This window comes from Perissodus microlepis, chromosome 18 (genome assembly GCF_051167445.1).
Source record: "Perissodus microlepis isolate ML-2025 ecotype Zambia chromosome 18, ASM5116744v1, whole genome shotgun sequence".
Classification (NCBI taxonomy): Eukaryota; Metazoa; Chordata; class Actinopteri; order Cichliformes; family Cichlidae; genus Perissodus; species Perissodus microlepis.
In genome coordinates this window covers 24058413-24070448 of record NC_140478.1, presented here as the reverse complement: position 1 = coordinate 24070448, position 12036 = coordinate 24058413, and the positions used below count along the sequence as shown (strand labels likewise).

General features: G+C 39.3%; 1 protein-coding gene across 2 annotated transcripts in view; it reads left to right on the top strand.

The window, feature by feature from the left end:
* The window catches only part of LOC146367924 (retinal-specific phospholipid-transporting ATPase ABCA4-like), a 47755-nt gene extending 35998 nt beyond the window's left edge, over positions 1 to 11757 (top strand). For both annotated transcript variants that reach the window (XM_084911312.1, XM_084911311.1), the window contains 14 exons: positions 2262 to 2439; positions 2562 to 2677; positions 2879 to 3026; positions 5583 to 5706; positions 6494 to 6623; positions 6763 to 6883; positions 7579 to 7641; positions 7921 to 8027; positions 8724 to 8865; positions 9153 to 9287; positions 9580 to 9683; positions 9883 to 9975; positions 10118 to 10367; positions 10843 to 11757. In XM_084911312.1, coding sequence (XP_084767438.1) covers positions 2262 to 2439; positions 2562 to 2677; positions 2879 to 3026; positions 5583 to 5706; positions 6494 to 6623; positions 6763 to 6883; positions 7579 to 7641; positions 7921 to 8027; positions 8724 to 8865; positions 9153 to 9287; positions 9580 to 9683; positions 9883 to 9975; positions 10118 to 10367; positions 10843 to 10959 — 1828 coding nt within the window. In that variant the 3' untranslated portion in view covers positions 10960 to 11757. The remainder of the gene's footprint in view (positions 1 to 2261; positions 2440 to 2561; positions 2678 to 2878; positions 3027 to 5582; positions 5707 to 6493; positions 6624 to 6762; positions 6884 to 7578; positions 7642 to 7920; positions 8028 to 8723; positions 8866 to 9152; positions 9288 to 9579; positions 9684 to 9882; positions 9976 to 10117; positions 10368 to 10842) is intronic.
* Positions 11758 to 12036: the final 279 nt, after the last annotated feature.

The following is a 12036-nucleotide window of genomic DNA, read 5'->3' as shown; positions in this document are numbered from 1 at the left end:
GTTTTTGGAAGTAGTTTTTAGTTTTAGCTATTTTAGGGGGATATCTGTGTGTGCAGGTGACTATTACTGTGAATAATTATTAGGCAACTTAACAAAAAACAAATATATACCCATTTCAATGATTTATTTTTACCAGTGAAACCAATATAACATCTCCACATTCACAAATATACGTTTCTGACATTCAAAAACAAAACAAAAACAAATCAGCGACCAATATAGCCACCTTTCTTTGCAAGGACACTCAAAAGCCTGCCATCCATGGATTCTGTCAGTGTTTTGATCTGTTCACCATCAACATTGCGTGCAGCAGCAACCACAGCCTCCCAGACACTGTTCAGAGAGGTGTACTGTTTTCCCTCCTTGTAAATCTCACATTTGATGATGGACCACAGGTTGTCAATGGGGTTCAGATCAGGTGAACAAGGTGGCCATGTCATTAGTTTTTCTTCTTTTATACCCTTTCTTGCCAGCCACGCTGTGGAGTACTTGGACGCGTGTGATGGAGCATTGTCCTGCATGAAAATCATGTTTTTCTTGAAGGATGCAGACTTCTTCCTGTACCACTGCTTGAAGAAGGTGTCTTCCAGAAACTGGCAGTAGGACTGGGAGTTGAGCTTGACTCCATCCTCAACCCGAAAAGGCCCCACAAGCTCATCTTTGATGATACCAGCCCAAACCAGTACTCCACCTCCACCTTGCTGGCGTCTGAGTCGGACTGGAGCTCTCTGCCCTTTACCAATCCAGCCACGGGCCCATCCATCTGGCCCATCAAGACTCACTCTCATTTCATCAGTCCATAAAACCTTAGAAAAATCAGTCTTGAGATATTTCTTGGCCCAGTCTTGACGTTTCAGCTTGTGTGTCTTGTTCAGTGGTGGTCGTCTTTCAGCCTTTCTTACCTTGGCCATGTCTCTGAGTATTGCACACCTTGTGCTTTTGGGCACTCCAGTGATGTTGCAGCTCTGAAATATGGCCAAACTGGTGGCAAGTGGCATCTTGGCAGCTGCACGCTTGACTTTTCTCAGTTCATGGGCAGTTATTTTGCGCCTTGGTTTTTCCACACGCTTCTTGCGACCCTGTTGACTATTTTGAATGAAACGCTTGATTGTTCGATGATCACGCTTCAGAAGCTTTGCAATTTTGAGACTGCTGCATCCCTCTGGAAGATATCTCACTATTTTTGACTTTTCTGAGCCTGTCAAGTCCTTCTTTTGACCCATTTTGCCAAAGGAAAGGAAGTTGCCTAATAATTATGCACACCTGATATAGGGTGTTGATGTCATTAGACCACACCCCTTCTCATTACAGAGATGCACATCACCTAATATGCTTAATTGGTAGTAGGCTTTCGAGCCTATACAGCTTGGAGTAAGACAACATGCATGAAGAGAATGGTGTGGACAAAATACTCATTTGCCTAATAATTCTGCACTCCCTGTAAAGGCGCAAGTTACTGTCTGTGTTTCTTATGTTAAGCTGTGAAGTATTACATTATTTGGATTTAGCTTAATATACATGGGCTGTCTTTTCGGTAGGTTTAACATATCTAGTAAGTTCAAGTACTGGGCAAAGGTTTCAAGCCACCTTTCATTTCTTTATATTTTGTTTCCAATGAGCCAGAAGTTATTTTAAAAGTGATCTTGAGCAATGCGTTCTGAAGCTTTCTGACGGCCTTTGAAAGATTTCCTTTTTCAATCATTTTCAGTTCAGACTTTGTAACTGACCATTTTCAGAGGAATATATTTTTTAACCACTTAACACTGACTTATGAAACATTAAATCATAAAAAATGCACCTTATTCAAGGGATGAAGGAATATTGGCAAAGAACCAATTTTAAGTTGTATCTTTTAGCACTTTGTTACTAGCAGCCTGTCACAAAAAACACATAATTTGTTCCCATTTCTTTAGTTCAATCTGTAAAAATGCCAAAGAAAACAGAGTTTGACAGACATGAAAACATATTGTTGCACCAATAAGTTGAATCCCAAAGATTCAACTTATTGTTGATTCAAAGATCATCCTCCACTTCTCCAGAAAAAAGGAGAAATGTGGTGTGGCTCAAGACTTTGGCACAGTACTATAAAGATATATTTATGGCCAAAAAATGCTTTTATTTTTAATTAGCTCATTATTAATTCTGAGATAACCTAAAGCCTCAAACCATTTGTGATTTAGCATGGATTCAGCATTGTTTTGAGTCTCTTAATAACAAACCCCAGAATATACAGAACTGACTTCATCTGCTTCCTCCATCAGGCTGACCACTTCAGTCGACGCCGTGGTGGCAATCTGTGTTATTTTTGCCATGTCCTTCATCCCTGCTAGCTTCGTCCTCTACCTCATACAGGAGCGCGTGACCAAAGCCAAGCACCTGCAGTTTGTCAGTGGGGTCAGCCCTGTAGTTTACTGGGTGACCAACTTCTTTTGGGACATGGTAAGTGAAGCTAGACTGGCTTAAGTGAAATGTAATAACTGTATGTTAATATATCCTATATCAGAGTTATTTTTCATAATATTGGATTTCTGTCTTCTTACTCACTCTTCATGTTTATCTAGATGAACTACACTCTCAGCTCTGCAATGGTAGTTGGCATTTTCATGGCTTTTGACAAAAAGTGTTACACATCACCATCCAACCTGCCAGCACTAATATCACTCCTTTTGCTCTATGGGTAAGCTGTTGTTTACTTTAATTCGGTTCAGTTTTGTTGTTCTGTTGCTATGGTATAACAAGACAATAACCGAATAACTAAATAATTGACAAAAAGTTAATAGAAAAGTTACAATTAAAAGTACAAACAAAGAAAAAAATATTTTTAATTGAGAATTTTTAAAAATATGTTGGTTTTTGTCTTTTAATCTCTTGCCTTTAGGTGGTCAGTGACACCCATGATGTATCCCTTGTCCTATATATTCAACATCCCGAGTACAGCATATGTGTCTCTGTCCTGCATCAACCTGTTCATAGGCATCAACAGCAGTGCCATCACTTTCATCCTGGAGCTGTTTGAAAACAATCGGGTATGTACTGATTAAAAATCATGTAGCCTTCTAACATTTCACTGTACTTAATGCTTATTTGAATTAATCATTACATCTTACATTATGTTTTGCATTTGCACAGTTATACTCACATTCCAGTTCAGCTTCACCAGTAACTACAGGGCAACATTTTCAGTGCTATTACTTTTGGAATGAAGCAGCCACAGCTGAATCGCATACATTTATAAAACATTACAAATGTTTCACAATAGTGAGAGAACATTTGAAAGCAAAGAATATAATTTTTGTGAAATAAACTGAATAATTCATGAAGAGTTAATAGATGGTGGTTTGATGAAGTAGCAAAACAGGATTCTGAATGAAGAAGATAGGAAACAGGACAAGACCTGTAAAGTCTAGACACTGGAGGATGAGTTGGATGAAACGGCAGGTGATGGTTTGATTGGGGATCAAAGACTGAGGTGATTTGAGTTTGAAAATTGGAAGTAAGATTGGATCAGAATTCTTCAGTGGGAAAGGAGATAAATAGAAGAGCAAGAACATGAATACAGAAAGACATGAGAACACAAATGTTCCTTATTAAACTCACACAAAAGCTTTTTCATAAAACAATACAGTGATAAAACTGTCACCAAACAGTATTTTGTAACAGTGACTGTTTATATTCTAAAATATTATAATACAGCAATATTATGGTGTCATAATATCTACTATATAATATTATTATATGTATTGTAATATCATTGAGTAAATATTATGGTCATTTTATTCTTGCTCCCTGATGGCTGAATGAGTAATATATGTTTTTAACCATATTTTTTAAATACATGGCTGCTCCCAAAGGATTTGAACACACGGCAGCTGATGTTTACCAGCAGGGACAGAATGATCAGAATTAGGATTAGAGTCAGGGGAGTGCTGTTGGAGAGTATATGGCTTTTTAGCACCATAGCAGGAAAGCACAGGTGTTACTCATGACATTAGGTGCAGATCTATACTAAGTCAGGTCAATGTGACAGTTAGCTGGCACTAGAAGCCTTACACTGAAGCAGTTAAGTGGAATTTCTCTTTTATAAAACAGCTATATAGTAGGTGCTCACACAAAAGCTGATCAATTGTTTGGCACAGCTGGGGAAGCATGAGGGAAGTTAAGCTGCTGGTCTGCAGGGCAGGGGATAACTAATAACTGCAGGGCTTTTAGACTCCTGATTGACAATTTGGTGTGAACATGTAAGTCGACCACAACAACTGCCAACACCTATGCTGGCAAGTGGAAAATAAAGGAAAAAGAGAAGCAGAAGGAAACTGAAGTTGGAGGGAAAGGGCACATATGTGCAGATGTGCTCTCATCGTGACAGGTGACTGCCTGCTCAAAAAAAAAAAAAAAATGGAGATTGTCCTTCCCTCCAGATGGTTCTGTCCAATGCACATCTGTACACAGCTTCTCTCATGACATATGAGTCATGAGAGAAGCTGAAGGTCAAATGGGCTATATTTTTGTTGCCTGATATTTCCAAGGATTTCAGAGAATTTGTGAATTTCTATGGTGAAAAAACTGTTTGCTTTATACATGAATACATTTAAAACCCATTAAAAAATTAATTGCTATATTTTAGACTTATCTGTGTAGGCAAAGCAAGACATAAAAATGATCACTGGAAAGAAAGAGGTTTTATTTCAGCTGAAAGGAAGTATCGCTTTCTTCATTTCTAGAGTCTTGTTCTTTGGGAGAAAAATAGGAAACAGCTGAGGAAGGCTGTTCTTATATCAAATGTGCAATTAACATAACAAAAGACATCTGCTCCAGTGTTAAGCATGACTGGGTGGTGGGTCTACTTTGAAGAAAATTTCAGCAACTTTTTAAAGTTTAACAAGGAGAAACTATGTTTATACCAATTTGATTTGGGAGCCCCTGGTTATGTCTCCCAAGTTAAATTGGTCCAGGCGCAGACCTAGCAATTCAGACAACCCCTAGAAAGACAGAAAAAAGAAACAAATGAACCTCACCTGGACTATGGATACCAGAACCTCGGCCTGGATGAGTGGCAGCCAGACCTTAGCTTGTGGACCTTATTGGGCCTTCTTTGTACCCCATCTGTGGATTCCACTGTTCGGAAGTGCACTTGAAACCAGGATAGATGATTGATTTTGTAATCATCAATCTCTGGCTGTATGTTGTGTGAACTCAGGTGAAAAGAGGGTGAAATGTCAGCTGATTATCACTTATATGAGGTGTTTTGGGAGGAGAACCTAGAATAGACACAGGACATGCTAGAGAGATGTCTCTTGGCTTGAAAAGCTGGAGGAGATGACTGAGGAGAGGGAGGCCTGGACAGTTCTGCCCCCATGACCTGGATAAGTGGATGAATATATTTTAGGTTCTCAACTTTCCCTCAAAACCAAAGTAGAATATTTGCATTTCCTGGTCATTTATATGAGCTGTTCATTCTTAGAACATCTGATGCATTTCAAAATTTTTTAGAAAAGATGTTGCAATTATGTGATATATTTTTATATTTAGATGTTTGAGGTAACTTAAACTCAATGTGTATATGTGTGTTTTTGTGTGGCCAGTCTTTGCTCGTGTTCAATGAGGGGCTGAAGAAAGTCCTGCTGGTGTTCCCTCACTTCTGCCTGGGACGGGGGCTGATAGACATGGCCATGAACCAGGCTGTTACTGATGTGTATGCCCGCTTTGGTATGTACTGTGTACCTATCCATCATTTTAGCTGATAAAATTTCATACTGTGTGATTTGTGAAAATATTCAAGCAAACTTTTACAAAATTGCTAATTTGGGTCCTCGTAGTTTCTAGTAGTTTGTACTCTTAATACCACACTGTAGTGTCACGGCTGGGGTAGCAGACGTGTGGTGTTGAGAAGGAGGACCCAAGATGCAGGCATAGACTGTGATGCGAGTGAACTTTATTTACACGAGTGACAAAGTGGCAAAAACAGGAAGAGCAGAATGGAGAGTTAACAAAACCTAAACTGGGGAAAACTAAAGAACTATCCTGAAACCATAAGAACGTGGAGTGATGAACCGGGCAGAGAGACACAGAGAAAACACAGAGTTACACAGATGACATGACCACAGGAGGGAAGCACAGCCTATCCTAATTCACATAATGATAGGAAGACACAAGCTGAACACAGTGAAGTCACACATGGATCTACAAAGTAAAACAGGAAGTATACACTGACGGAACAAAGAACACGAAACTGACCGGGAGCATAACCCGTAACCAAAGAACTGAAACATCCAACCCCAAATACATAATCAGAATACCCCCAAACATGAGATAATAATAATAATAACAATAACAACAACAAAATGCTGGGTCACCGACCCAGGACCATGACATGTAGATCTTCTAGGCTAGATTAAGCATAGTGTTGTACCATCTGTACTGTCTATGCATAAAGTACCCTTTCACTCACTGAAAATTGTAGTAAATTTTGAGTTTGGACCTCGTCTGTTTCCAGGTGAAGATTACACATTGGACCCTTTCCGATGGGACTTTGTGGGGAAAAATATTGCTTTCATGGCAGTGGAAGGCTTTGTTTATTTTATTCTTAATCTTCTGATCCAGTACAGATTCTTCCTGGACCACTGGTAAGAACACAGCTAAAAGCACACTAGCTTAAAATTTAAATAAACATCAGTAACTTAACCATAGGGTTAGAATTTAGAGCAGAGGAGCTCTTTTGCACTAGAAGCTTCAGTGCTGATGATTTTTTTCCAAACCTCCCAGGTTGTCAGACTACAAGCAGAGTCCTGCACAAGACGAGGATGATGATGTTGCAGCAGAGAGGCAGAGGATTTACGATGGAGGGAACAAGGCTGACATTCTGCAGATCAGGGACCTCTCTAAGGTATACATTTTAATCAAATGACTAATTTCATATTTATTGTGATATTTCATTGCGCATTTTGGATTATAAGACTGTATGAAATAGAAGTTTCAAGGTTTCTTCCAGGCCAGTTTTGTTAATTTCATTTTCAGTTTCAGAATAAAATTTATTTCCAGACATCCTTTCATTTGTATTCACATCAGCATCCAGTTAAATGAAAAATTAAAAACAGAAGGGAAGGCACTAAAGGTTAGTATTCGTGGGAACATTCAGAAAAACTCCAGTGGGATAAGTACTGAATACAGAAAAGGTCGCCACACATTGGAATTACAGCTCCCTTTAATTTCATTAGCAATGTTTCTACCAGCTACAGGTCTCATCATGCAAGTACCTGAAAAAGAAATCAAAGTTGTAAAATTCAGATTATAATGCAAAACGGCCCACAAATAACATAAGTAAATCCCTCTATGGAGACGGAGCAGGAAAGAAGCTGGGAGTTGTTTTGTTTTTGTTTGTGTCTCAAGTAACGCGAGAGTGCTTTCCTGATACCAGAATCATAGAACTTTTCTTAATAAATACTGGATAGCAAACTTAATGCAGTGCTAAACATGAATTTAACTATTTTCCCAAAAAATCCACCACCTTTTCTAAACATAAATTCTTATTGTTCGAGCAGCACTACACAACTTAAATGTCTCCCTGCCTTCTCTGCACAGACGTATGTGGACAGGAAGAGGGCAGCTGTGGACCGGATTTGTGTGGGAGTCCCTGCAGGAGAGGTAAAGTCACTGAGGACATTTATATTGAGACCTACTACTCTTTTCTATTTGCTGTCAGTTTTCTCTTTCTGCATCTCTTCAAATAAACTGACAAACTGATTTGGCATTAGAGCCTTACAGTGGCATGGTAACACGCCTCGCAATTTGCAGTTCGATATTTATCTCTTCTAGTTAGTCTAATCAAGCTTGATCGAATATCATGGAATATGAGTTTCATTCTATATAAATGGGAGTTTATTTAAGTGCATTCATAAGCCTGTTTGCGTTTTTTCCTGTTAGTGCTTTGGTCTCTTGGGAGTAAATGGAGCTGGGAAGACGACAACCTTCAAAATGCTGACTGGTGACACTGATGTCACCTCTGGAGAGGCTTCTGTGGCTGGTTACAGGTACATAAAGTTTATTCAAAAAAAATGGTCCCTGGATAATAGAACACAAAATCTGTTCAGGCCTGCATCAGATGGAATTTATTCGAAAAAGAGAAAACTTTGCTCTTGGTTTATCCTGCACACAGTTCCAGATGAGTGAAAACCAGAAACAGTTCACTGAATAAGACAGTTTGAATACGGGAAGGTCAACCTGACATTACCTGTGTGTTAACACCATCAGACTATTAAACTCATCACTGTGATACTCTGATTTGGGGAAAAAACGCAGCCTAGGAGGGCTTGAATAGCAATTAGACTTCAAAGTCTAAATTCTCATTTTGTCAAGGAGTTTCATGCCAGTTATTTGAAAATTCACAGTTTTCCCCTCAGAATACCTTGTCAGTTAAGTGGAAAATGTCTTTGAACAAAAATCTAGGGATTCAAAGAATGTGAAGCACTGATGTGTCAAATGATAGTAATTATTGTCTGACAAATATGGGCATTAAATTAAATACACTTGACAAGAAGATTAGGTAAGCAATGTTTTAGTCCCTTTCTAGTGAGAGGAATCAGCTTCTGAGCTTCCTCGGATAGCTTTCTTAAATAATCACTATAGATCTGTCCCTTCTGGAATTGATTGATGTTTTGTTATTCCTACCATGTTAGGTGCTCCGTCAGCCCACTGCACTGAATTGCATTGTTTGTCCTGTTTTGTAGCATCTTGACAGAGATTCTGGATGTGCACCAGAACATGGGCTACTGCCCTCAGTTTGATGCCATCGATGAGCTTCTTACTGGCAGGGAACATCTCTACCTTTACGCTCGTCTCAGAGGGGTGCCCGAGTCAGAGATCCCCAGAGTGAGTTGGACTCCAGCTGCTTTACATATCGAACAGGCTAAGGATGTTTTTCACTCGGCTAATCCAGTGACACTTTAGTTCAGCAAAGCAGTAGAAATCTGCTTTGTTCATAATGGTTTTGTTCTCTTTTTTTAAATATTTGCCCATTCTTCTTTTCTGTACTAATTTTGCTCATGCATTTTATGATATTTTATGAAATGCTATCTTAACGGGTGGGTTGTCCATTATAAAAGATCGCTGTTTTGGATTTAAGTAGCCACTAAAGATGAATCTTTTGCCCCATCTAGGTTGCAGAGTGGGGCATTCAGAAGTTGGGTCTGTCAGAATATGCAGGCCGCTGTGCAGGGACTTACAGTGGAGGCAACAAACGCAAACTCTCCACAGCTATCGCAATGATTGGTTGCCCGGCCCTGGTGCTGCTGGTGAGTTAGCCAGTGACGAAAAGCTCATGAGCCCATTGTTTGGGATTTTAAATTTTTATGCAGGGATTTATCAATGAAATGCTCTATGAATCCAGATGGGAAGCCATATGGGTTCAGTCAAGCCTGGCCTCGAATGTTTTATACACTGGCAAGCAACTGTGTAGATCAGTTCAAATTGGCATAAATCTGAGATCTTTGCCATATGCTGATAAAGAAAAGGTTTTGGTCTCTGTTTGTATGGAATTATGTGCTCGGAGATTCAAGTTGACTGTTTCTGGCTCTGTGCGTTTAGGACGAACCCACGACAGGGATGGATCCCCACTCTCGACGCTTCCTGTGGAATGCCATCATGAGTGTGATTCGGGATGGCAGGGCCGTGGTGCTAACATCACACAGGTTCGCCTAATAATGAAATTAAAATCCTCTGGACACATTTGCTGCACCAGCTGACCAAACGGTTAACTGTTGATGAAATCATGGCTACATTTGCATTCACTTGATTTCGCCACAGAGGTCCATGAAATGATGATGCATTGCTCAAACATGAAACAGCAGCAGTAAAAATAAAGATGGATTATTGTTGTTTTTTTACCAGCATGGAGGAGTGTGAGGCTCTGTGCACTCGACTGGCCATCATGGTCAATGGAACCTTCAAGTGTCTGGGTACCATTCAGCATCTCAAATACAAGTAAGACATATTTTGACTGTTACTATTTAAATATATAAGTGGTCATTTAGTCACAGTGGCAATTTCTAGCTAATATCAACTAATGATAAGAGCACATAAGGAAACATGTTGAATGTTTTGATGCTGTGTTTCCTTCATTTAGATTTGGTGATGGCTACGTGGTCACGATGAAAATCAAGCCAGCTAAAGCAGGCTTGTCCCCGGAGCTGGAGCCTGTCGAGAGCTTTATGGAGGCCAGTTTCCCTGGCTGCGTTCAGCGGGAGAAGCACTACAACACGCTGCAGTACGAGATCGCCTCATCCTCCCTAGCGAGGATATTTCAGCTGGTGGTGGCCAATAAAGACAGGCTCAGCATCGAAGACTACTCTGTTTCCCAGACAACACTGGATCAGGTTTGGATGACATACAACAATGAGAAATGACACTGTGTTAATAAAACGGAAGGCTATTTGTCCCATGACAAGGAGGCAATAACTGTCAGTTTCCTCCGGACATAATAACACGCTGCATTCATAGATGAAAATATTCAATCTTTAGGTTGCAATTTTTGTCATTTATAAAGAGTACATAAATAACTAAACATATTATGCATGTAATGGAGTTTTACCATGAACAGCTAGAACTTCTCTTATGAAAACATATTTCATATAATAGCGTGGTTTATTTAAACATCATCTGTGTCTTCCCCTCCATAGGAGAGATTATAGTTGTTGATAAATATATTCATAATCTGCTAATAACTGCTGTTGTAAGCCTGACATTTAAATATCACTTATGTATTGCTGGATATAAATAAATTATGATTCAATCCTATGCATTATAATTTATCACTTGCATTAAAATGTTGGCGCACTTTCGGTTTTTCAGGTGTTTGTCAACTTTGCTAAGCAACAGGCTGGAGAGGACGAGGAGTTAACGCTACATAGACGAACGGCAGGTGGAAGAAAAGACATCAAGGTCTCACCGGTGAAGAGGAAAACATGAAAAAAGTCGTGCAAATGTAGAGGTGTTACTCCGCAGGGCAGTAATATACTGTAAAGCCACACACCGAAATTCAACAACTTTAAATGTTTTGCTAGCCAGCTGTTTTTTTTTAGAATAGAGGTGAATGTGACCAGCTCCATGCCAAACTGACCTGTGGAAGAGTTCGCTTCTCGAGCTACAGTCAAACTTGACAAGCTCTTGGCTGCAAGTGGAGATTCATCTTACATAACTTTTAAAAATCAATAATGTCTGACACATTGCTTTGACCTGACACTTTCCGAATTACTTTAAACATCAAGCTAAACAAAATATTCTTCTGGAAAAAATTGAGTTTTTTCTGCATAGACTGACTGGCTTGTATAAAAGTGTACATATTGTATGTTTAATGAATACACTAACAAATACCCTGTTAAGCATTATTTTTATTGTCTATTATAATGAACACCTGTCACTTTTATATATAATATTTAAATGAAGACTCATGCAATGTATTGTTGAACTGTCTAAATGCAAAACATGTTTACGATTGCTTCTGTTCTTGTCAGTATTTTTTTGTTGTAATTTTATTACTTTTTTCTGCTGTCTTTTACATCTACGTGCTTTGTCTCCTCGTGTCAGTACAAAATAACACAATGTTTTCCTCTTGGAAAAAAAAACGTATAAAGAAGCATAGCAAGGCTGAAGAGGGAATCTATTTTGCAACTGACATCTGTTTAACATGCTTTCCACATGCTCTGTGCAGTCCCTTCTAGCTGATTTGCACTTCCATCAGTCACAAATAAAGGAGTTTCATATGAAGTGTGGTGTAATGTAAATGTGAAGTGCTGTATTTCCTATTAAATATTTCAGCCTTCCCGTGCTTCTTTCAAAGCTCCTTGGTGTTATGGTGGGATGCTCAAAAAGAGGAACTGAAAGGCTTTTCACATTGCTGACCTACAGTGACTCCACTGACCTCCATTCTAAAGCTAAGGAAGCAACTACGCAGATCAGTTGAGTCAGTGGCTACGAGACGGCTTTGCATCGGGGGCCAAGGCGACACTGTGCTGAGTGGCTTGTCACAACCTGGATTTTTCTGAC